This window comes from Podarcis liolepis (genome assembly GCF_965112155.1).
Source record: "Podarcis liolepis genome assembly, chromosome: 7".
NCBI classification, from domain to species: domain Eukaryota; kingdom Metazoa; phylum Chordata; class Lepidosauria; order Squamata; family Lacertidae; genus Podarcis; species Podarcis liolepis.
In genome coordinates this window covers 77,048,390-77,074,386 of record NC_139561.1, presented here as the reverse complement: position 1 = coordinate 77,074,386, position 25,997 = coordinate 77,048,390, and the positions used below count along the sequence as shown (strand labels likewise).

The 25,997-nt window shown below is 45.4% G+C and overlaps 1 protein-coding gene across 9 annotated transcripts; it reads right to left on the bottom strand.

Moving 5' to 3' along the window:
* Positions 1 to 3,477: 3,477 nt before the first annotated feature.
* Positions 3,478 to 24,398, bottom strand: SPACA6 (sperm acrosome associated 6). 9 transcript variants are annotated; one of them, XM_083515423.1, is made up of 9 exons: positions 24,359 to 24,398; positions 18,153 to 18,230; positions 13,870 to 13,938; positions 12,215 to 12,238; positions 12,025 to 12,102; positions 11,005 to 11,108; positions 8,159 to 8,315; positions 5,402 to 5,648; positions 3,478 to 3,672 (listed from the first exon to the last, which is right to left on the bottom strand). In XM_083515423.1, the coding sequence occupies exons 1-9, from the start codon at positions 24,381 to 24,383 to the stop codon at positions 3,636 to 3,638; spliced, it is 819 nt and encodes a 272-aa protein (XP_083371549.1). In that variant the 5' UTR covers positions 24,384 to 24,398; the 3' UTR covers positions 3,478 to 3,635. The 9 variants fall into 9 exon arrangements, with proteins under 9 accessions (XP_083371549.1, XP_083371542.1, XP_083371546.1 ...); XM_083515416.1 differs by lacking the exon at positions 24,359 to 24,398 and adding an exon at positions 19,077 to 21,220; XM_083515420.1 differs by lacking the exons at positions 18,153 to 18,230; positions 24,359 to 24,398 and adding an exon at positions 19,081 to 20,572 and having other exon boundaries at positions 11,005 to 11,103.
* Positions 24,399 to 25,997: the final 1,599 nt, after the last annotated feature.

Genomic DNA, 25,997 nt, shown 5'->3' with positions numbered 1-25,997 from the left:
ATGCAGAAGAAGAAAATAGCAAATGGTTTATGCGAAAAATGAATGCATTACAGCACAATCCTGTGTCTACTCAGAAGTAAACCCTACTGAATTCAACGGGGCTTACACCCAGGTAAATGGGAATTAGGACTGCAGCCTTAGTTTATCGAGGTACCCTTGGACTCCTCCTTTGTCCCTTACCTAACACCTGTGTTTGCAAATATGTGTTCCTCACAGTCCTGCGTTCCCTTTATGCTTCAGTTTCTGCGTTAGTCTTTTTGCAGCAAAGGGCTACAAAGCCTCCTGTGGCACGTTAAAGTTCTCGCTTTTTACCACCCCTACCAACCCATGTATAAAAATACCTATAATTCGGAATAATGCTTCATGAATCTATAGTGCATGAAAACCTATGCCTCATTTATTTGTTTTTTAAAAATTTTAAGAATCTTTATTTGTTTTCAGTTTTTCTGAGAAGAAAATTAGATATAAGAGCACAACAATTTCTTGCAGTTAACAAAGTGATGTATCCACCAATATGTGCAACTCTTGCTTTTTGTTATTATATAGGTTGTTACAAGAGTTGCCTAGTCCAAGACACCCTCTGCAGTCTCCCATCTCATTTAAGGAGTGTCAAAAGGATTCCATACCTGGCCAAAACATACCTGTGTATCTGAAGAAGTGTGCATGCACACAAAAGCTCATACCATACCTGTGTATCTGAAGAAGTGTGCATGCACACGAAAGCTCATACCAAGAACTAACTTAGTTGGTCTTTAAGGTGCTACTGGAAGGGATTTTTTTATTCTGGCCAAAACAGTTTGGGCGCTATATTGACACCACGCATGTGCAAATAAAGCTCTGAGAAACACTTAAGAAGTTATCATGTTCTTCTTTTCAATTGGACCCCTACCCAAACACATGCTTTATGTTAACTTCCACAATTAAGAGAAACCACACCAGGCTTCATGTGTTACGTACTTGTAATATATGTTAAGTTTTGGGTTTTTTTAAGGTACCGCCAGAAGACCTTTGGCTGTTTTGGAAATGTGTGGAGCTCCCCCCCCCCCAAGACCCATTGAAGAGTGATGGATGGAGTCTAGGGTGGGCCTATTACCCTTGGGGGCAAATGGGTCAGGAAGAAAAGGCGACACCCAACAGTCAGTAATCTAATCAAGTGTCTTTGATTAGCTCAGGCAGATCTGCCAGATTATCTCCACTCGATCTGTGGAGGTGAAGATCCATCAGCTTTTGGAGCTCTATTCAGTGCAGAGTTGTTCATTGTGGCCCCAGGGCGCCCACACTTCAACCTTATTCAATTCAGAATCTAAAATCACCCAAGTGCAATGTCACTGATGATTTGAATACTGCCAATTTCAGCAGCCCATATTAACCAAGAGAAGGAAACTTTTTTTCCTTTAAATGAAATAGCTTTGCTGGAAGAAGAAATGTTTTTTGTCACTTGAAAATTCCACGCAGCTCCCTTCCAAACATCTGTAACTGCCTGTTTTTAGAGGCACCCAAGAAACAGGGTAGGGTGATAGTTCTGAATAGTCAAAATAAAAAAATTCCTTCCAGTAGCACCTTAAAGACCAACTAAGTTAGTTCTTGGTATGAGCTTTCGTGTGCATGCACACTTCTTCAGATACCTATCTTCAGATTCAGTTCTGAATAGTTTAGAGTGAATTCAATTTCCTTCCTATAATAACTGCCCCAAGCCACCAGGGAAACATGATCTTTTCTGCCTTTTGCGCAGCAGGGATGGGGATCATGCCATGCTAAAGATGTTGCTGGACTACAGTTCCCATCATCCCTGCCTCCTGGTGATACTGGCCGGGACTGATGAGAGATGGAGCTCAGCAACTTCTGGAGGGCCACAGATTCATCAACCCTACTCTAGTCATGAGAATGTAAGAGGAGCCTGCAGGATCAGGCCAGTAGCCCCTCTAGTCCAGCCAGTAGCCCCTCTAGTCACAGCAGCCAACCAGGTGCCTTTAGGAAACCTGCAAACAAGACCCAAGCGCTCCCTCCCTTCCTGTGGTTTCCATAAAATGATATTCAACACTTTGCTGTCTCCAGCTGTGGAAGCACAGCATAGCCGTTGCAGCTAGTAACCATGGATAGCCTTGCCCACCATGAATTTGCCCAGTCCTCTTTTAAAATCTCCAAGTTGGTGGCCATCACTGACTCCTGTGGCAGTGAGTTCCAAAGTTTAACTGCGTGAAGAAGAACTCTTTCTTTTATCTGTTGCGAAGCTTCCTTGGATGTCCCCGAGTTCCAGTGTTATGTATGAGAGAGGAAGAAAAACTTCTCTTTCTCAGTTTCCTCCATGCCTAGCATAAACTTATATATCATGTCATCTCCTACTTGCTTTTTCTGTAAACTAAAAAGTCCCAAATGCTGCAACCTTGGGGAAGCCATTCCATCCCCTCAATCATTTTGTCTGCCCTTTTCTGAACTTCCCCAAATATCCTTCTTGAGGCAAGGTGACCAGTTCAGTGGGGGTTAACCTGTGTCCATTCATTGCCAGACTACAACTCCCATCATCCCTACCATTCGGGCTGAAATTGATGGGAGTTAGATTCCAACAACATCTGGAGATGCACAGGTTTCCCTCCCTAGAGTGGACTTGTCCAAACCTGGGTCTCTCCAACTGTTTAGGGACTACAGTTCCCATCATCCCTGACCACTGGTCCTGCTAGCTAGGGATGATGGAAGCTGTAGTCCAAAAACAGCTGGAGACCCAAGTTTGGTGAACCCTGTCTTAGAGGAATGTATTAATTCCTGTGTTAATAAATTCCTACTTTGCACTATTAGTTTGTTACTTGACTGTCTCCCGTGATGTGGAATACAGACGGACTTTTGCAGGGATGGGGTGGAACCTGGGTGTCGGAAACCTGAACAGGGAACAGGCCACACGGCAACATTTTGTTGCAGGACCCGCTCATAATCCTTGGCTTAATTTCCATTCAGAAAACTTCTTTTGGTTTCGCTGCAGCAGGCAGGTCCAGTCAGAAAGTGGGTCCATTTAGCTTGGTATTGTCCGCACTGCGTGGCAGTAGCTCTCCAAGGTTTCAAGCCTTGTCAGGACTTGAACTTGGGACCTTCCACATGCAAAGCAGATGCCCTCTCACTGAGCTATACTGCAATACAGCTCTGTCCTTTTGTGTCTTCTAATCTCTCCATTTTCAGATTTGAGTGCCTTGCTCGCTTAGCAGGAAGGAGATATCAGTAGGCTTGGCACAACCCTAGGCTCTGCAGAAATTTGGAGGGGGGGGACACCTCTTAATGGGGATGAGTGCGGGAGAAACGTCTAAAACAGCCCAGAGAGGACCCAATGTGCTTTTTCCTTTTGTTGTGACAGGCTCAGACAGGCTCAAACAAACAACAACAACAGACAGACAGATGCACGCTTTGGAGTTTTTGCTAGTCACCAGTCCACCCACCCCGTCATTAAATGGGAGAGAGATTATCCTGAGTACAAATTGCAAAACTCATAACTTGTCCTTAGAAGTTCCAATGTGCGACCTGGATTATTATTATTCTTTTAATTGTGTCGTAATGGTGATGTCATCGTTGTACAGTCCTTACCAAGGCACAGCAAAAAGAAGGGGTTGGTAGAGGGGAAGGGAGGAATGTTCTGTGAAGTTCCTCCCAATTCACAGTTTGATGTCTGTAGCCCAGCGATAAATTGTCCTAAGGAGCAAACAGAGAGTTGATGCTTAGTTCAATGGCTGTTCCAAATACTTAAAACTAACATCTCTTAGCAGCTGCTTAAGAGATAAGATTAATCAAGGCTGCATTCTTATGTGGAAGAAAGTGCTCTTGATCTCAAATGGACCTTTAAATCTCAAAACAAAAAAATGTGCAGGATGTTTAGCTGGCCAAATTTAACCAGCAGAGCTACATGCATAACAAAGCACTTTTTAATGTGTTTTTGGGAGCTCCCGAAGACGGGGAAAATATTTCAAAAGGACAACTTTCCCCTCTAACAATGGGAATTGGGGTAGTTAAACTTCCAGGGTTTAACAGATCAAACTATTTTTAAAAACCCAGCTCTTTTTGAGAGATGAGAAAAGTAACCTGAGGCTTCCAAATGCAGAAATGTAGGAATACAAAAGGCTTCTAAAAATAAAAATCTGTTGGGTGGAAAAAAAAGCTGCTCTAAAATGCAAGGTTTCAAATATAATGTGACCAGGGATGGATGAATGGTTGAGTCTCTACCTCTGTTCATCCCTAAGCCCGTTCTTAAATTGTTTTAAGCATGTAAGGTTTCAAATACCGTAGGTGAAAACTATGAATGGATGGATCCGTCTGAAAAAGATTTATTTATTTATTTGCTTCAGAACTTTGACTCCACTGACCTGAAAATCAGGGGAGCAAAATTATTTTTATTGAATGGCAAAGCAAGTGTAGCTGATGCTGAACAAATTGGCTACTATTGAGTTGTTTATTGCAGTAATATGCAATAAAATAAAATATATTTAATTAGAGTTGCAACTGTTTTGTTTATTAGCCAGCTGGAACTATCTTTTTTTTAAAAAAATATACCTGGCACTAAATATGTGGTCTTAAGAATTTATTTGCTTATTTTTCGATCATAATTTTTAATATCAGTGCTTTTTTTCCTAAAAAAATGTTTAGGGGTACTCTCATTTTTCTACTCGTATTGAAATACTGCCCCTCAATGAGGCCAAACTTAAACAAAATGTTTAGGGGTATGCGTACCCCTGCGTACCCTCAGGGATAAAAAAGCACTGTTTAATATAACTTATTTACAACACACTTGAGATGGTGAGCACCATTCTTCCACTTGTGTCTGAGGAGGGAGGCAAACACATCTTCTCTGGGTATGCCAACCTTATCTGGAAAAAATCAGGAATGATCTTTTCTCCCCCTTGAAAATGGGTGTTTCTCATATGCAGATTTGAGGAGATTTAATCAGTTCGTTGATCAATGGCCTTCCTATGCAGGTTTACTCTGTGGGGCTAACTCCGTGGTAAATGGGTGTAGTTTTGCAACCCTGGATTTATTTAGTCAGCTGACACCCTTAGATTTAATCAGTTAGTTGGTTTAAAAGGCAGGTTATTAAACAGATACTAGTTTTAATCAATTGACAAGCCACTGCGAGAGGCTACTGAGCTGACCCTACCAGCAATCTTCTTACATTCCTTGTCCATCTTGTTTTCAGTATTGCCTACTTTTATAGAAGTTGCTCTCCAAAGACTGAAGCTTGGACAACTCTATGTGCAAAACACATCTTCTACCCCTGAGCTGAGGTTTTTCCAGGCAAGGGAACCGGTGCCTCAGTACTTTTCGTTTTTATATGTAAAATGGGGTGAACAGAATGCGAGATAAAATAAAGCAAGTCGCTTTATTTTGGAATCCCAGCCCTCTGTGCAGGAAGAACTGCAAGGAAACTCACATTGCTATCATAGTGGCCAGCGTTGAGAGCATGGCTATCCCCACGATGAGGAAGACAACGACCTTCTTGTGGAGGAAGTCTGGCCCAGAGAGAATCTCTTCCAAGGATGGCATCTCTGAGTCGGTTAGGTTGGTCTGGACCTCCTCACCCCATGTTTCGCCTGCAACCTCTACCATCGGCGGGGGGTTCAAGATTGCTTTGAACATCTCCTGCAACTCCTTCTCTAGATGAAGTCTCTTCTCTGTCACTGCAGAGGAGAGGGAAAATCCAAGCCACTTAGCCAAACCATCATTGAAAGACCAACCTTGCTATATCTTGTTTGAGAACATATGAGGAACTTTGCTGGGTCAGCATCCTGCCCTTACAGTGGACAACCAGATGCCTATAGGACCTGAGTGCAACAGGTCTCACCCTACTTGTGATTCACAACAGCTAGCATTCAGAAGCATTATTGCCTCAGACGATGAAGGCAGAATGCGGACATCGCGGCTGGTAACCATTGATGGGCTTCTCCCTCCACGACTTTGTCCAACCCTCTTTTAAAGCCATCCAAGTCGGTGGCCATCCGTGACTCCTGTGGCAGGGAGTTCCACGGGTTAACAATGCACTAGGTTTGCCGCTTAGTCGTCAAAACCTCTAAGCGGTTTACGCAAAGCACAAAACACACATTAAGTTACCAATAAGATAATGCATTAGGGAAAAGGTTGGCCTTAAATGGCTAAATGGTTCTGCCATTGAAGATTTCTGCATTGGGATTCCTGTATTGCAAGGGGTTGGACTAGATGACCCTCGGGGTCCCTTTCCTAGAATTCTGCGATTCTATGAAAAGAAAACCAGGAGTTAAAAATAAATAAATAAACAGTATAAAAACACACACATGCCAGATTGATATGTCTGGGTAGGCTTGCTTAAGCACAAAAGTTTTTAGCAGTCACTGAAAAGAAGACATTGCCTAATATAAATACCTGCCTAATATAAATGAGCAGGGAGTACTAAAGGACACTGCCATACTGAAGGATCAGTTTCTTGCAAGTATAGGATGAACTTTAGATGGCAATTGTCAAAAGGTCAGTTCTGTTAAAGGCTTTTTGTACCAATTTGACGTGGCAAATTCAACGTGTTGCTATTTAGTCCGTGGTTGCCAGGTTTTTAGGGAGAGAAACTCCTGTCTATTTAACAGCTGAGCAACAGGCAAAAATGCAACCATTTTTTAAAAAGTCATTATTATTTTATTTTTTTATAAGAAAGTCTGGCTTTCTGCCCCTAGCAGCATCATGGTGCAGTGCTCAGGGCACACGATCAAGAATGGGGAGAGACAAATAAAAGGCTTTTTTGATGAGCAAATGCTTTTTGATGGAGCAATTCTGGTTGAAAACACCCACCCACACAAAAAGGAAAGGGGAGAGCGTCAGGCTCAAAAAAACCCCACTCAGGCATGGAACTCTTGCCAGATGACCTTGGAGCACTCACTGCCTTTCAGCCTTATCCATTTCAGATAAAGGGCAGGATGACCGCATCCTGAAACCTTTGGAGGAAGGGCGGGTTACACATGCGCAGGAAATAATCAAATATCCCAAGCACACAGTGATAGGGAAAGCTTTACCTTTGTATATTATTGCTGCGACATCATTTGACTGGGCCCCACATTTGCCTCCTGGCCCAGGTACAGTGGTACCTCGGGTTACAAACACCTCGGGTTACAGACTCTGCTAACTCTGAAGTAGTACCTCGGGTTAAGAACTTTACCTCAGGATGAGAACAGAAATTGTGTGGTGGCAGCGGGAGGCCCCATTAGCTAAAGTGGTGTGTCAGGTTAAGAACGGTTTCAGGGTGAGAACGAACCTCCAGAACAAATTAAGTTCGTAACCAGAGGTACTACTGTATAAGAAAAGGTAACGTCCACTCCATGCATTGCTTCTTTGTTTGTTAATTTGCCCTTCACCTTGAGGTCCCAGGGCAGGTTAAAGCACAATATTTAAAACAATTTTAAGCAACTTGCAGTCGCAGAAATAAGGTGGGTCCCCCAAGTCTGGTTATGTACTTAATTCGTTCCGGAGGTCCATTCTTAACCTGAAACTGTTCTTAACCTGAAGCACCACTTTAGCTAATGGGGCCTCCTGCTGCTGCTGTGCCACTGCCACACAGTTTCTGTTCTCATCCTGAAGCAAAGTTCTTAACCTGAGGTACTATTTCTGGGTTAGCAGAGTCTGTAACCTGAAGTGTCTGTAACCTGAGGTACCACTGTATAGCTCTCAAGTGTCAACAGCCAGGGCAAAAAGGTGAGCCTTGAACTACTCTTATGCAACTTTCACAGCCATTGCTTCCCAAGAAGAAACTGTAGATTATGAAGACTACTCCAAAACGTCCATTTTTTTTAAAAAAAACACACCCTAAACTGGGACTCCTGGGTGAGTCATGTGACCTGTACCTTGCTCTCACCCCCCCAAAAATGGTTTTTTTTGGGGGGGTGAGAGCACGGCACCCAAAACGACTGCCGAGATCTCACATGAGAAAATGGGATGTCTCGTATTTGGGGGGAACTTGGGAAGTGTGGTACTGGGAACTGTAGCTTGGCAAAGGGCAAGCTACAGTTCCCAAGATTCCTTGGTGGAATCCATGGCTGGTTAAAGTGGTATAAGCGGGCTTAAAATGTATGGTGTGGTTTTGACGTAACCCAAGCTAGTCTAGGCCTCACCAGCCAAAAACAACTGGACTTTTCTGAGGAGCCTATTTGTGCCACAAGCCCCAACTCCTCACCGTTGACGTAGAAGAACTTCCTGACTAGCACCCCGTCCTCCCCGGCGATCTGGCAGGCGTAAGTGCCATGGTGGGATCCCAGGGTGGGGCGGATAAGGAGGGAAGGATTGAACCCAAAGTTCAGGTCTTGGAAGAGGAAAACTTTGTTGGTTCTGACCTGCAGGTGGAGAAGTGGAAAGAGAAGAGGGGTGAGAGAAGGAAGGAAGGGAAATGTAGTGTTACAAGTCCTAAGCAGTAACTCGGAGCAGGGCCTTTACTGTGGCTGCCCCTGTGCTGTGGAATAACATTTCTGCTGAGATATGACAGGTGTCACTATCAGTACACCTTCTAAAACAATCGAGGACATTTTTCTTCTGACAGCCTTTCCCAGATGGTTGAATGGGTCTCTCCTTGTTAGGATTTTGGACTCATTTTAAATATATTTGTTGTTTTCACATTTGTAGCTGCTTTTTATGTATCTTGCTTATGTAAATTGCTTTCAGACAGCGGTTTAGAGGATTCATGATAAATCGATGGTAACAACAATAAAGGGATAGGACAAAAATGACTCTGAATATGGTGTGCCTCTCATGCAGTCATGCTTATGACTGTTTTTAATGACGTAAAGCAGCCATGCTTCAACTCTTCTCCCTCAGGTGTTTCCTCAGATTCTTACCTGGATGGAGGCGAATCCTGGTGGATCCTCTGAACACTTTTTTTTTTTGCACCCAAGGTGTGGAGAACCTTCTTGTCAAGGAGGAACTGCACACAGGAGGAACTGCATTCAGCTAACTTTTATTCCAAGAGGACCCGTTGTGAATAATGGCCATGACTAACTGAAACCCGTTCATTCACATGGGTCCAACTTTGGGTAAAAGTTAGTCGAATGTAACCCATAGTGTGTAGTTGCACGATTTTGCACCTACACCCAGCTCTCCTGAGGAATTTATTTTTTGCCAGGCAAACTAGCTGTAGGTGGCTGCAGATTGTCTAGTGTGGGGGCTGCTGAACCTTGAACCTTTTCCTTTCCAGCCATTTCTCTGTTCAACATCAAACACTCCCCCCCCCAATTTTAAGCGAACCTGACTTTCTCCCTGGGTGATGGAATATAGGGGGACCTGTATAGATTATTTTCTCAAGGAGAAAAACCTGGTGTGTGTGTGTGTCTTTTCAAGTGTGCAGTTCTACCTTCAGGCACACAAACATTGCCCCTTGCCTTAGAGCAGGGAACCTCAACTCCGGGGGTGGGGGTAGGGGTCTGCGGGTCAAATACCACCTCCTGAGATTCTCTGTTTGGCTTCCAAAACTCTCCTCTCTCCACCCTCCCTCTCCCCAGGCCACATCTGCTATTCCTGCATCGCATCCTCCCTGAGCATTTTTTGCTTGGCTGGAATGTGTCCTTCAACTCTGATAATGTCTTTTGCTTTCCTGGATATTAAAGAAAGGGAAGGGTGTTTGTAGGAACGAGCCTCCTCCACAAGCACAAAATTTGCCTTTCTTGCTCTGTCCACATCTGCCTCTGTCCCCACTGACCAGTAGCTCCAGAAGCCTGCTCAGAAGTCAACATGGACCTCCAGCTGGGGGGGAAAAGGTTTCTAATCCTTGCCGTAGCCTTTAAACTGTATTTTGAGAGCTTGCGATCGCTTGTGCAGATTACAGAATGTCCAAGGACTATCTGTGCAGGCTTGCAAGGCCACAGAAAAAGTACACCAATGTTCCTGTTCCCAACAAGCAGGAAGCCAGGTGTCTTTGCAAGTAAACAGGGGCCCCTTGACCTTGATAGCGATGGCTTATTGTTGCTGCTTGCATCTAGGGATCACAGATGCATTGTGTCTAGAAATAAATGGTGGTTCTATGCAGGGCCGGGTTTAGGTTTGATGAGGCCCTAAGCCAGGGGTCTGCAAACTTTTTCAGCAGGGGGCCGGTCCACTGTCCCTCAGACCTTGTGGGGGGCCAGACTATATTTTTTTGGGGGGGGAAATGAATGAGATGCATTTTAAATAAAAGGACACATTCTACTCATGTAAAAACACACTGATTCCTGGACCGTCCGCAAGATTGGGCCAGATACAGCCCTCGGGCCTTAGTTTGCCTACCTATGCCCTAAGCTACTGAAGGTAATGAGGCCCTTTATATGTCCAGCTGTCCTTTGTCAACAACAAATTGTCTCTGTTTTTTCTGTTGAATATATGCTATATGGTAATTTATGGACCTAATAGGTATCTAAAGCCATTTGCACATAACACAAATAGGAGCCTACACAACACAAACACTGTTGCTGTATGTAGGTTTTATTTTATTTGTTTTTTGTCTTATATTTTGGAAATGTACATCCAGGTTTTTTTCCTTTAAATTTTTTATGGGGCCCTAAGCTATAGCTTGTTTAGCTTATACGTAAATCTGGCACGGGTTCTATGAAATGATACCAGACTTCTTGGTCGGTTTCAGAGTCACTTTCAAGACTGTCTTGAGACCAGTCAGTTTCAGCTGCCAGGGGATGATCCTCTTTGCAGACTGAGTGCTATTCTGCTGTGTGAGTATATATATTATTGGGCTACTTGCACATACACAAAAGCAGTCTCACCCCTCCTCAGGAACGCAGTCCTCCTTGCAGTGAGGGCTCCAAACCGTTAGACATGCATTGGATTTTGTCTTATTTCTGTTGAATGACAATTTGCAGGACTACACCACAAATTGGTGGAGACACACTTGGAATTAAGGAAAGCCCTAAGCATGGCTTCATCAAAAACCTTGCTCAAAGCACCTTTGAACAAGGGACACCATGAGGAACATTTAAGCTTATGCTACCTCACAAGCAGGGGGTTTAGCGAGGAGGGCTCTGTTTCAACCACCCAAGAACCGCTTACTTCCTTGGCAAATTTCCATCGGAATGTTGCGTCTTCAGGAATCTCAAACTTAACTCCGCAGCTGAGAAGTGTCACGTCCCCTTCAGATTTATGCACATCCTGAACTGGGAGGTTGGGAGAGGAGGAATTGGGGAGCGGGGAGGAGAATCAAATTAATATATATTTTTAGCAGAGTAAGTCAGATTGGGGAAATCGTTTATCATCCTAGATGGTCCTCAGAGACATTGTGGCCTTGTATGCGCTATCCCTTTAAAGTACATTCAAAACATGTTGTCAACTGCCCTGAGATCTACAGACAAAGGTCAGTATACCAGTTTAAGACATCAATAATAGACAGTTTGCTCCTCATGGAGTTACAGTTCCCAGCTGTCACAAACTACAGTGCCCAGAATTCTTCTGAGCGAAAGAACATACTTCAAATGTACTTTACACAGGTATGGAATCATCATAGAACCACAAAGTTGGAAGGGATTCCCAAGGGCAGGTCCAACGCCCCTGAAATGCACACGACCTAAGTCTCCTATTAAGCTGTGAGCCCAATTTGATGCGCATCATTCACCAGGGCAATGTGGAACATAGGAAGCCCCCCTGAAACTGCATCAAAGCTTTAGTCAGTGGCTCTTTAGGGGTTTCAGACAGGAGCCCCCTCCCCCTCCCGATCTGTAAATGCCAAAACAAAATAAAAAAATTCCTTCCAGTAGCACCTTAGAGACCAACTAAGTTTGTTATTGGTATGAGCTTCTGTGTGCATGCACACTTCTTCAGATATCAGGCATTAAATGCCAGGGATTGAACCCACAATTTTTTGGTATGCAAAGCATGTGTCTTACCACAAAGCTATGGCCTTTCCTTATCCTTCCAACTCTACAATTCTACAATTCTCCCCTCCCACATCTCTGTGGTTTCCATAGCTCTCAGTGCAAGTTCCTTCTTGGTACGGTTGGCACAGAATCTTTCCACCACCTGGGCCAGCAAATATCCCTGACCCCGAAAATCAAGGAAGAACCAAGAGAGATGTACTCGGGCAATCGATGGGCAGCGAGCAGTCCACCATGGTGCAAGACAAGCATCGGTATTGGCGAGCCTCTTTCTGGAACCCTGGGAGGAAGATGAAAGAGTGCGATGGGAATAGATGCAGAAGCCAGGGAGGGAAGCTGGAACGGAGGGGCAACAAGGATAGGCTAGGAAAGTGGTAGGTTTTGGCACTCACCACACGGTGGGATGCAGGCTGGAGCTGTACAGGAGGAGAGGAAATTGTATTATTTGTTTGCTTGTTTATTACATTTAAAATTATTATTATCCGACCTGTCATCCAAGGAGTTCAACTGAGGTGTCGTCCATGCTTCTCTCCCCACCCCCATTTTATTCTCACAACAACCCTGTGAGGTAGGTTGAACCTGAGACAGTGACTGATCTGTGGTTGCCCCGTGGACTTCATGACTGAGTAGGGGACTTGATCTCCCTGATCTCCCAGGTCCTGGTTCAGCACACCACGCCAGCTCTCATCTATTACCCATTTTTAAATTTATTTTTTACTGCAATTTTGCAAGCCGCCTTGAGCTTTTGTATTGGATGAACGTATGGGTGGAGAATCTGTAGGCATCCAAACATAGCTGGGCTACAAATTCCCATCATCCATGCTGGCTGGGGCTGGTTGGAGTTGGAGACCAACAACTTCTGGAGGGCCGTGGGTAAGCCAGCCTTCTTGTAGAAGAACCTATCAACCCTGCTGGGTCAGAACAAAGGTCCATCTAGCCTTTGATTCTATTCAAACATTTACAACATGAAGAGGAGTCCGAATGCCCTCCCCTCAAGGGCCAACCCATTAAAAAGTCTTATTATATCACTCAGGCACCACTTCCTGTCTTTATCTATCTAGCTAAACAGCTTCTGGCTGCTTCAACTCTGCCGCAGGGCAGGGCCAGCCCAAATCACATCCCCACTTCAACCCCAGCAACCAACCAGATACTTCTGTGAAGCCCGTGCGCTGAACATGAAAACCTCTCCTGTTGTTTGCCCCAGAGCAATTGTTATTCCATTGTACACAGTCTCAGAAACTTCTGGGTCTATTCAGCCTTGTAATTAAGCACTAGCCTGGTAGTGGTAAGCAAGAATGAATTCCATGCAAGTGAGTGAGGAGGTGACGGAGGAGGAAAAGCAATGGAGCGTTCTGTTTTTCCTCTTGTCCAGTGTAAAACCAAGTGGGTTGCCAGAAGGAAACTGCTGGATCAGGCCAATGGCCCACCTAGTCCAGCATCCTATTCTGGCCAGCCAGATGCCTATGGGAAGCTCACCAGCAGGATCTGAGTGCAACAGTGCTCTCTGCATTTGTGATTTCCACCAAATGGTATTCATATATTGTATCCAACAGTGGATGGAGAACATAGCTGGAGCCACTGATAGCCTTCAATCTCCATGAATTCATTGAAACCCCTATTAAGATTGTCCAAGTAATAGCAAAGGAACTCCAGCAGCTTTCTCCATGCCTAGCATGGAAACGCAACAGGCTGGTGGAGCTGTCTGGCCATCCTCTGGTAAATATTTCCACAGGCTACTAACTTCTATGGGCTTGTTTACAAGCCTGATTTAGCTATCACATCTAATAGCCACAATAAAGGCTGAGACACCAGCAAAATATTGTGGGACTTACAAGAGGAGATCTACTTGCATTTTCCAGGAACATGATAACGCACCCAGCCAGACAAAACCTACGCTCAGTTAGTCGCGGATGCAAAGCTATCTTCAAGTTGGAGATAGAAAAGGAGGCTGTGTGGTGGAGGGAACAATGTTTGTGGACTCAAAAGAGGGAACAGGCAGCTTTACGGCAGCACCTTTGCCCCACGTCCAGTTATATCTCTACATTACCTGCTTTGAGATGTGCCATCTCTTTTGCAACCTGCTTCTCAGCTTCTTCAACTGCCAGGGGATAAGGCACTATGAGGGCAGATGGAGAAGGGCGTCAAGTTATTCCTTTGGATGCAAAAGGCCATCTTGGCAGTCAAAATAACCCCACAATTAACGGGCACCGTATTTTTCACTCTATAACACGCACCTGACCATAACACGCACGTAGTTTTTAGAGGAGGAAAATCCGTAGGCATGCCACCCGTAGGCATTCCCTCCATAACACGCACAGACATTTCCCCTTACTTTTTAGGAGGAAAAAAGTGAGTGTTATGGTGCAAAAAATACGGTAGTTGTCGTAATCGTGAGCTCATACTGTACATGGTTCTATTCACTTGCTTTGATATAGGCTAATTGGCTTGCTTTGATGCTATCCTTATCTGTGGGTTTGGGATGCTGGGCTAGGAGCCCAGAAAGGGAACTATCTGCAAGATTTGGGTTGTTTGCCACCTATGCCCTTATGGGAACAGCCGGCCCAAGTGACCTATGATGCCTTGTGTATAAAGAATGTATGATTGTTTGCATGGGACAAGCCATCGCCTTGCTGCAGTGTCCGTCTTGCAGCCTATAAAGGCTGGGATACCTGGCAGGCTGATTTGCTGTAAGTCTGCACCTTCTTTAATAAAGCACTGGAATTGATTGCTCTGATGTTTCTGACATCCCTGTACCCAACCACCCCCACAAACCCAACTTTGGGTCTGCGATTCACAACAGTGTATCAGAAGTTTAGCAGACAACCTGAGTTTGCACTTTGGGGCCTGCGATTCAGAACAACTATAACTCCCATCAGCCCCAGGCAGCACGGGTAATGGGAGCCGTAATCCAAAACCTATGGAGAACTCCGGACTGGAGATGGTTGGGCAGCACTCTTTGGCCAATGCAGGATCCATTCTACTCTCCCTGTCCCTTAGAGCCAAGAAACTGGCCAATCTTACTGTGCATGGAAGCATCTTTCCTAAGCTCCACCACATATTTCCTTTCCTGAATGTTCAGCCTGGAAAAGAGGAGACTGAGAGGAGATATGATAGCCACCATCAAACATCTCAAGGGCTGTCCCATAGAAGAGGGAACAAGCCTGTTTCCTCCTGCTCTGGAAGGTAGGACTCCAACCAAGGGCTTCAATTTACCAGAAAGGAGATTCCGACTAAACATCAGGGAAATCTTTCTGATTTTATGATTTCAACGTCTAATCACCTTTCCTACCTTAAATATTCAGAATAATTTCTTGTTCTCCATACATGGGACAGGTGGTTTTTAAAAAAAATGGATTATATTTTCTTTTGTTAGGGTTGCAGCATTGCCACTGCTGACATATTTTGGGCGCTAAGGAAGGGCTTATCTCCCCTTCCCACCCCCAGCTGGCTTTTGGTAGACTAAAATGGTGTTGTTTTGTTACTAGTGCACCACAACAAACCTTCCTGTGGCTGTTATGGGGTCTGCTTTGTTCTGTTTTTTGGTATAATGGTGCAGTGTATTTATATTTATGTTTTAAATATATTGTGAGTTTGTGGCCGTCGCTGACTCCCGTGGGATAGTGAATCCCACAGCTTAGCTATGTTTTTTTACAGATAAAGAATTCTGGGAAAGGAGAGCAGGGACCTTGAAGTTGCCTAACAACAGCCAGCTTCCCAGGCTGCAGACTGAGCAGGCACATGGGTAACTTTTTCAGAATTTCCCCTGCTATGGTGAGATGTGGTTGCATTTAAACAACAGCAATTCTTCCCAAACGTTTATCTGTACACATGAATTATGTCCACATTTTAAAGCAGATTTATGTTCTCGTTTTTGGAGCTATGGAAATGGGCACCCAATGAAGCACAAACAAGAAGATTTCCCCCCTCTTTAGAACCACTGTTCTTTTCTGATATGCATATTTATGTAGCCTGAAATCAATTTAAAGATTAAGCAGCTGAGAATTATTCTACACCGTGCTTTTTTTTCTCCTAAAAAAATGTTTAGGGGTACTCTCATTTTCCTACTCATGTTGAAATACTGCCCCTCAATGAGGCCAAACTTAGATTCACAAAATGTTTAGGGGCATGCACCCCCCCCCCGAAAAAAGCACCGATTCTACAAAGTGACAGCCCTGGCTTATTTTCTGCCTTACCCTCTCCCTCACAGTGCCCTCGTGGAACCATTTATAACCCCAATTTGCTTTTTATATTGCAAAACCTTTAAGAGACATGAACCCTTGAAAGCAATTATGGGTCCGATATTGTGCTGCCTTACCTGAGAGTATGCCCCCATTGAAATCAGTAGGACATGCTCCCAAGTCCATGGGAGCAGAGGGCACACACAATTTTTTTAAAAGAGAGAGTTCTGTATTGACATGTAAAGTTTAGACTTAACACTACAGGAAATTTATCGTGGCAGAAAAGTTTATGTACTTGATCAGCCTTCCCCCAACTTAGTGCTGCCCAGATGTTTTAGACCAGTGGTGGCAAACCTCTGGATAAGGGGCCAAATGCAGACCTCTAGGTGCATTTGACCCTCAGAAGTCTCCCCTATGTGACTTTGCCTGGCTGTAATGTGTCATTTGACTTTGATAGTACATTTTGCTTGCCTGGATGGAAGATAGAGAGGATGTGTTCATGCTGAAGAAAGGTAAACATTGTATTAGTTGTTCTGCCTGCTTTTGCTTCAGGCCCTGCATATCACTAGGTCTCAGATGATTGCGCAGAACAGAATGCAGTCCTCACACTGAAAAAGAGTTCCTCGCCTTTGTTTCGTACCATCGAGCCCAAACAGCACTGCCCAGATGGGCTGGGGCTGATGGGAGTGGCTCTGGATTCTGTGCAGAGATGGGGATGCTGTCAGACTATAAATCCCATCAGGCCTAGACGGTGTGGCCAACGGTCAGGAGTAATGGGACCTGTAGTCCAAAGAAAGGCCTACAGGTTATCCAGTCCTGCACTAAAGCTAATTCACTGGTCACACGAAGAGAAAATAGGCTCTAATTCAAGGAGGCTTCTGCCATCATCCGTACAATAGCCTCTACCCCAATCCTGGGAACAATAGGATGCTGAGAATGGCAGCGTTGTGAGAGGATGAACTACAGTTCCCAGGATACTTGTTTGGGGGGAGCTATGGTGTGGATGTGACCTTTAGGGCATGGTTGAATTCTATGTTCTACGACGTGCTGTGGGCGCCGTGGCATGGCTACTCTTCTAGAGGGGAAAAAAGGTAAAGGACCCATGGGCGCGGGTGGTGCTGTGGTCTAAACCACTGAGCCTCTTGGGCTTGCCGATCAGAAGGTCAGCGGTTCAAATCCCTGTGACGGAGTGAGCTCCCATTGTTCTGTCCCAGCTCCTGCCAACCTAGCAGTTCAAAAGCATGCCAGTGCAAGTAGATAAATAGGTACTGCTGTGGTGGGAAGGTAAACGGTGTTTCTGTGCGCTCTGGTTTCCGTCACAGTGTTCTGTTGCACCAGAAGTGGCTTAGTCATGCTGGCCACATAACTCAGAAAGCTGTCTGTGGACAAACGCTGGCTCCCCCGGCCGGAAAGTGAGATGAGCGCCACAACCCCATAGTCGCCTTTGACTGGACTTAACCGTCCAGGGGTCCTTTATCTCTACCTTTACTCTTCTAGAACATTCCCACTAGCTTTTTAACAAAAAAACCAGAAGCCTTCTTATTGGGAATTACAAGTACCAAGCTACCAAAGGACCAGAGAAGACTGTTCACGTATGCGACAACAGCCGCACGGATGCCACTAGCCCAGAGATGGAAGGAAGAAGCAACCCCAACCAGAGAAGAATGGCAAACCAAGTTGATGGACTATGCGGAAATGGCAAAATTAACTGGGAAGCTCAGAAATCAAGAGGGCAAGAGCTTTAAAAAAGGAATAGGAAGTTTACAATTTATTGACAAAACCACTGTAAGCAGGTTAAAAAATTAGCAGGATTTTAACCACACTGGTAAATTAACGGAAAGTATGGATAATTTGGAAGGATAGAAATTGGACGGTAGTGGTATGTAGTTATAAATATTATCACTAGGACCCATGGAAGGGATGGGGGGAAGTCAGGAGATTCAGAGTAATCTCGATATTTGGATCTTGAATTGTTTTTCTGTTGTAGGTTTATATTATTTTTTAAAAAAATTAAATAAAAAATGTCTTTTAAAAAATAAATAAAAAAATAGAACATTCCTACTAGCAACTGTGAGACCTTGGGAAAGCGTGGGTGATAATTCCAATTAAATATGCAGAATTCTGTGCAGAAGATGGGAGAGTCCATACCCACCCTTCGCCATGCTTTTCTCCTCCAGGAAAAAGATCATTCTGCCAAATATGTCCTTCAGCTTCTCGATTTCGGATGCATCTTGGAAAGAAGACGATAGTAAGCTGTTGAAGGGCCTGGTCCCTTTTCCATTGTAGCTCCGTTGGAAGAGCATGAGAATCTTAATCTCAGGGTCATGGGTTCGAGACCTACGCTGGGCAAAATATTTCTGCATTGCAAGGGGTTGGACTAGATGACCCTTGTGGTCCCTTCCTAGTCTACAAATTCTATGATTCTGGGTAGGGGCAGAGCTCAGGAGCACACTGTGAGGGTGGCGAATGGCATCTGCTATGTCAGGGAGCCAAACACAAGCTGGAGAACCAAGCAAAAAAATATCTCCAGGGCTACCTGTTCCCTTATGAACCTGCCAATCTATTCAGATCTTCACCTGAAAGCTTTTCTCCAGGTCAGCCCACCTTTGGAGGAGAAGCCGGTGGCCACCAGAGAAAGGGCCTTCTCTGTGGTGGCACCACAGTTGCGGCATTTCCTCCACATATTCCTTTGCCTGGCATCATCTGCAATAGCCCAGTTGCCTGGCCAAGTTGGTCACATTTGCCTATGCTTTCAGATAGCTATCCAAGGAACTTAGGCAGCTACCTTATATCGAGCCAGACCATCGTTCCATTTAGCTCAGTATCGCTGACACTGGCTGGCAGCACTGGGATAACTGACAAGCTATGGCCCTGTCTGTTAAGATCCGCTTAACATATTTCTGGTTGCGGACCTTCAGCGAAAATAACTGAACCCCTGAAAACTCAAGTCAAACAACTGCGATCGGGGAATCCTATAAGCACCCATAAGCATGCACACTGAACATTGCACATTGGGGGCGGGTGGTATGTGCGACCGCCTCCATTTTGGTCCAGTGCTCAATTGGACGGCACTCACCCACCTGGGTTTTGGCGAAACGCGCAAAGGCCCTTTCCATAATCGGTTGGCAGTTCCCATGCTGGGAAACCCGGTGGCCAAAGAAGTGTTGGCAGACGCGGGCACGTTTTCGTTGGGTGGTGAAGCAGAGGAGGCAAGCTGTGGCCTGTGCAGAAAAGGCTAGCCAGAGGAGCAGGAAATGTATGGTAAGCATTATGCCCTGCCTTCTGAGTGGGGATAGGAAGCCGCTGGAGAAGAACCACACCCAAGAAAAGAACTCTCCAGTGATGTCATAAGGGAGGTCCACAGAGCTGGTTGTGATTCCATGGCTCCCATGCAGAAGGGTAGCTCCAACCCACGAAGGGTTAAAGGTCTTTGCACCTAAAATATTGCATCGCCCATTCATATGTACCCAACCAACCACTGTGCTCTGCAAGAGAAGGCTTGCTGCTGATACCATCTCCCCAGCACATATAATGTAGGCAGTAGGCTTTTAGTGTGGTGGCACCTACCCTTTGGAATCATAAATTGTAGAATTGGAAGGGACCCCAAGGGTCATCTAGTCAAACCCCCTGAAATGCAGGGATCTCAGCTAAAGCTTCCATCACCTGCTAAAGACCTTTTTAAAAATCCCTGTCCATCCATGTATTGGATCTGAAATTGTTTTATACATATGTTTTTTCTTGTTGACGATATCGCTGTTAAATTGCTTCAGGGTGTTTCATGGGAAGTGATTCATAAATGAGAAGAGATAATGTAAAATAAATAAACTACTTTGAAATAAAAACAAAAACAAATGTAGGCACCTCAGAGGGTTCCTTATGCTGAATCAGACCATTCGTCCACCTTACGCAATTTTACCCACAATGACTCGTGTTTGAAATAGTTGCATTTCTCTGCATTCAGGCCATAGAATACATTCCTCTTTAAAACTGCTCCACTGGCTTTTTGCTTCTTTTCACCGTCTGACTAGACTTCCTTTTCACAGAATCCTAGCATTGTAGAGTTGGAAGGGGTCCCAAGGGCCTTCTGGTCCAAACCCCTGCAGTGCAGGAATCTCAACTGAATCATACAAGGCAGATGGCCATCCAACCATGTTCAGTTCTGGGCGCCACAATTTAAGATGGATACCGACAAGCTGAGATGTGTGCAGAGGGTGACAGAGATGATCAAGGGTTTGGAAGGAATCAAGGGTTATGAGGTTGTAGGAGTTGGGTATGTTTAGCCTGGAGTTGGCTATGTTTAGCCTGGAAAAGAAGATTTTTAAAGAAGAAATATTTAAAGGGCTGTCACATGGAAGATAAAGCAAGCTTGTTTTCTTTTGCTCTGAAGATGGACCCAAACCAACGGCTTCTCTGTATGTTTGTTGTTGTTTAAAAAATCAGCCTGAATTTAAAAGCAACTCTACATTTATATGTGTGATTAAGTATGTATTTGTAAATTTATCGTGTTTTTAATATTCTGTTGCAAGCTGCCCAGAGTGGCTGAGGAAACCCAGCCAGATGGGTGGGGTATAAATAATAAATTATTACTATTATTATTTTTTTCCTCTCAAAATGCACATTTTGATGTGTTTAAACTTTCAAAAACTGACTTGCAAACTTTGGAGAAGTGCAAACTCAGGTTGGTTGTTCAACTTCCCATCAACTGTTCTGAACCGTAGGCCCAAAGGGAGGTTCGTGGGCATGGCAGATATACGAAAGAAGTAGGGCATGAATCCCAGGGTGGTGGGTTTGAGCCCCACAATGAGTGAAAGATTCTTGCCTCGCAGGTGGTCGGACTAGATGACCCTCGTGTCCCCTTCCAACTCTTTAATTCTATAAACACAAAGCGGCAAACAGCACTTTGGCCAGGACTTCCCATCACTCCACCTGACCAGATGAGGCCTTAGATGGCAAATACCCAATCTTATAGCGAGTTCCACTTTCTGGGCTCAAAGCTCAGCACTCCAAGCCTACAGATAAGGATAGCATCAAAGCAAAGCCAATTAACCCACATCAAAGCAAGTGAATATAAACATAGATGAGCTCAAGGTTACAAACAACTACCAATTAATTGTGGGGTTATTTTGACTGCCAAGATGGCGTTTGAAGAGCTCCTGGAACAGTTTGACTTTCATGGGCATAGCCCTGGGGGCGCAGCTGCCTTCCCTAGATCCACAAATATTATTGAAAAGTACTGAAAGTACAGTGGTACCTCGGGTTACTGTATTTTTCGCCCTATAGGACGCACTTTTTCCCCTCCAAAAATGGAGGGGAAATGTGTGTGCGTCCTATGGGGCGAATGCAGGCTTTCGCTGAAGCCTGGAGAGCAAGAGGGGTCGGTGCGCACCGACCCCTCTCGCTCTCCAGGCTTCAGGAGAGCCCCAGCGCCAGCCCCACAAGGTCGGGGGACAGAGGGAGGCGGAACGCCGCCATCCCGCTGTCTCCCGAAGTGGTTTGGAGGCTGACGGCGGGGAGACCCCGCCGCCAGCCCCGCAAGCTCCGGGGACAGCGGGGAGGCGCAGCGTGTCTCCCCGCTGTCTCCAGACCTGATCTGAAGGTGGGCGGCAGGGAGAAGAGCGCTTCTCCCCGCTGCCTGCCCCGCAAGCTCTGGGGACAGCTGGGAGGCGCAGCGCGTCTTCGCGCTGTCCCCAGACCTTTTCTCAAGGCGGGCGGTGGGGAGAAGAGCGCTTCTCCCCGCTGCCGGCCCCACAAGCGCCTGGGGGGGGGGGAAATAAACATTTTTTCCTTTATTTCCCCCCAAAAAAACTTGATGCGTCCTATGGGCCGGTGCGTCCTATGGGGTGAAAAATACGGTAAGTACTTAATTCGTTCCGGAGGTCCGTTCTTAACCTGAAACTGTTCTTAACCTGAAGCACCACTTTAGCTAATGGGGCCTCCTGCTGCTGCCGCACCGCCAAAGCACGATTTCTGTTCTCATCCTGAAGCAAAGTTCTTAATCTGAAGCACTATTTCTGGGTTAGCGGAGTCTGTAACCTGAAGCGTATGTAACCTGAAGTGTATATAACCTGAGGTACCACTGTACTTATTTATCTGAGGTTCTGCCCCACCCCCCCAGCAGAAGCCTTCCCCCCCCCCCACAATGTCCTATTTACAGGGTATTTTTTACCTGTGATTTCCAAATAAATGCTCAACAACTTCTTTGATTTATTAAAAAATCAAAAATTCTGGCTATGCCCATGTGTCACCTTTGGTTCAGCACATCCACCCATTAAGAAGAAAGAGGTCGGGGGGGGGGGGAGCGGGCGGGGAGAGAGAGGTAAGGATCAGGTTGTCAATAACAAAGATCCCTCACTACTAAAATGGCATCACAGAGCTGAAGCCGGTTCAGCAAAGGGCAGCCAAAATTATCAAGGGGACAAAGAAAGGTAAGTTTTGGGACGTTTTAGAGGAAAGACAACAGGCGAGGCCATAGCTCAAGGGCAGAACATCTGCTTGGCATGCAGAACGTCCCAGGTTTAACCTCTGCTCTCGTCAGGCAGAGCTGGAGGCAGCCCAAGAGAAACCCCAGAGAGCTTCTGCCAGTCAGTGCAGACAATATCAAGCCAGCCAGACCACTGGTTTGACTTGGTATGTGATGGCTTCCTATATTCCTATGAGACATGATAACCACCATGGTTATATTCCACCCATACCCTCCAACATTTCTCCGATGAAAATAGGGACACCCCCTTCCATGATAATTTTACTGTTTATACCCCACACATCTTACTGGGGTGCCCCCAGCCACACTGGGAAGCTTCCAACGTATATAAAAACATGATAAAACATTAAGAAACCTTCCCGATACATATCTCATGCTCTTAAAACAATGTGCATCTTCGTTCTCCTCTGTGCCTGAAACTTCCTTCCTCCCAGGTTATCTCTTCAAGTTCTCTCTCTCAAATCCCTTCTCAAGAGTCCTTGGGCTTAACAGTCTGCCCTCACACACTCTCTGCCAAGCAAAACAAAAGCCTGAGAATTTGGATACCACCCATTTGATCACACATTAGCCCTGGCAGTGCCGTTGTAAAAAAAGAAGAAGAAAAAAAAGAGGACTACTTCTTTCTATTTGCTAAGCAAGCGATAGTATGCAAATGTAACCATTTATTTGCATGAAATTTGGCTGTATTTGTGACCTCTCAGTGCTCTGAGCATGGACTGCTTCACCTGCCAGATACTCACGAGGTATTCCATGGGCATAACTAAGCATCTAGACCATGTGTAGGCAAATTAAGGCCCAGGGGCCAGATCCGGCCCAATCGCCTTCTAAATCTGGGCCACGGATGGTCCAGGAATCAGCATGTTTTTACATGAGTAGAATGTGTGTTTTTATTTAAACTGCATGTCTGGGTTATTTGTGGGGCCTGCCTGGTGTTTTTACACGTGTAGAATGTGTGCTTTTATTTAAAATGCATCTCTGGGTTATTTGTGGGGCATAGGAATTCGTTCATTCCCCCACCCCCATATAGTCCGGCCCCCCACAAGGTCTGAGGGACAGCAGACTGGCCCCCTGCTGAAAATGTTTGCCGACCCCTGACTCTGCCCAATCCTTGGGAAGTGCTGATCTGCATCATCATCATCATCATCATATCATTCCACCCATTTGACTAGGTTGCCCCAGTCACTCTGGGAGGCTTCCAACATATATAAAAACATAATGTATATGTAGCCTTGCAGCTTGGTTTCACATTTCTATAACCTGTTGCATTTGTTCTTTTTGGATAAGCAAAATCTTGCTTTCTCTTGGCTTTTCTATAGCCAGACATTTCTTCCACGACTATCAGTGGCTGGTGGCTCCTAGCTACAGTGCACATCTGATATGCTTGAAAGAGGGCCGAAGAGAAACAGCTGAGCGGTTAGACTTTAGCCAGCGAAGGTGACGGACGCCTTAAGCTTAAGGAAACCTCGAGGGCCTGGCATTTGTTTTGGGGAAGCAGGTGCTGCCCTACAGACTAGCCCTGTTTGGGTGCTTTGGGTCTGTGGAATCCTAGCAAGGTGTGCCTGCCATCTATTTGTCTTTTGGAGAAAAAGGTCAAGGATTTACTCTTATGCAATGGAACATTCCCCCTCTCCCTATCTTCACCAATCTCATCCAGAGGGTTGGGGAGACCCATAGAACAGATTTAGGGGTGCACAGGGGAAGTTCTGCTGTCCAAGCATAAATCCTTGTTCTGACAGGACGTGTTAGTTGGAAACCATCCCTAAGTTTTCATACTTTTAGGCAATTTTGCACGTATTTTTTTAAAATTGCTGTTAAGACAACATGGGGACCCAGAATTGGATGGGCTGGGCTAGACAATGGTTTTATTATTCACACACCTGTTCCCCACAGGTACCTGTTCATTGTGGCCAACAGGACCCCCGTCTTAAGCGTGCTGGTAAAAGCACCAGACCATTTGCTGAAACAAAGACGCTGAGAGAGAATGACGACGACTCCCCCTGGCAAGACGGAAGGTGCCGCATTGTTGGCACCTTCTGTCTATACAGTTATTGCTTTTCTTGGCATCGTGACAGGCGGAAAAGGGGGGAGGCAGAGAGAGAGAATGTGGAAGAGTGGAAAGCTGTAATGGGAGAGAGGAGGGATCTGTAGGCCTCAGACCTCTGTCTCCATGGAAACCAGACAGCTCAGCTTGAAGCTGAGAATATGTCCTTTAAACAGGGAGGAGAGGGAGGGAGGGAGAAGCAGAGAAGGCAGAAGGTGCTCTTGCCCATGACAGCTAAATCGATAAGAGAACGAATGAGAACACTGATCTGCAAGGCAAGCTTAGCCTTGGACCCTCAAGACTCAGTTCCCAATCTGCATGTCCTTCTGCCCTGCCTCCATTTCTGCAGCTGGTTTCGCACTTGGTCCAAATGCCAGCTCCTTCAATGCACTCCCACCAGACATTTTTAACTTCTTTCCTGTGTGTGTTAAAACCCCAGCTGTAAAAATCCAGTGGCAATTTGCTTTTTGCAAGATGCTTTAAACGGCTCATTTCTTAAACTTGGTGGTGGTACGTTTCTGCTCCTGGGTCTTTCAGGTCTGCTTGAGCAAGGGCTGCTTGGACCCTCAGGAGGGCCCGGGTTCCTCCACTAGAGGCCCAATGCCAGTCCCACTTTCCCTAGGCCCACACTCCTCACACCGAGTGTGTTTGCCTAGCTAAAATCTGTCCTCAAACTCTGAAAAGTTGCTCAGAAGGGATATGTGGCTCTTGGGAATGGCAGGTTCCTAGCTGCTGCTATAGGAGGGAGTTTCCCCCCTTATAGTGCCAGTTCAGTGCTACCCTAAGGTAGTCTTTCCCAATGTGGTGCCCTCCAGATGTTGTTGGATTACAACTCCCAATGACCAGAAATGATGGGAGTTGTAGTTGGAGAGCATCAATTTGAGCCTAGGGCTGGACAAAAGTAATTCTAGGGACTGCTTTTGCAACCCAGGCAAAATTGGGGGGTCCAAGCCAGAATTTTATCAGTTTTGGTCAGCTGTCTGAATGAAGAGGGTGCAAAGGCAGAAGAGACAGGTTGGTAGTTGTCAGTGTATGTGTTTGCTGTCGCTGTGTGCGCCTGCGCAACCAGTAATCACATAGGATTAATGCCTCCCTCCCCCGCCCCCGAAGCAGCATGCAGTGACTGTATACAAAATACTACCTTTCAGATGAGACAGTGTGAAGGCTCTCCCATGCTAGGGCAGGTAGGCTTTAGCATAAAAACCAGATTCCACACCTTACTCAAGACAGGCAAGGAAGCACTCTTTTTACAAAGGTGCTTCAAATATACCCAGAGGCAACTTGAATAGAAGTGTTTCTGAAAGGTGTGTTGTTGTTGTTTTAGGCACCAGAGGCAATAAACCAAGGTTTAAAGAAGCCACTTTTAAGGAGTAATTATTCAATACTGAAATTGAACTTTATTATCAGCAGAAATCAGGCACCTTTTCAAGTGTGCTTATCTTCCATTCCCCTTCACTCAGTGTCAGCAAAAAAGC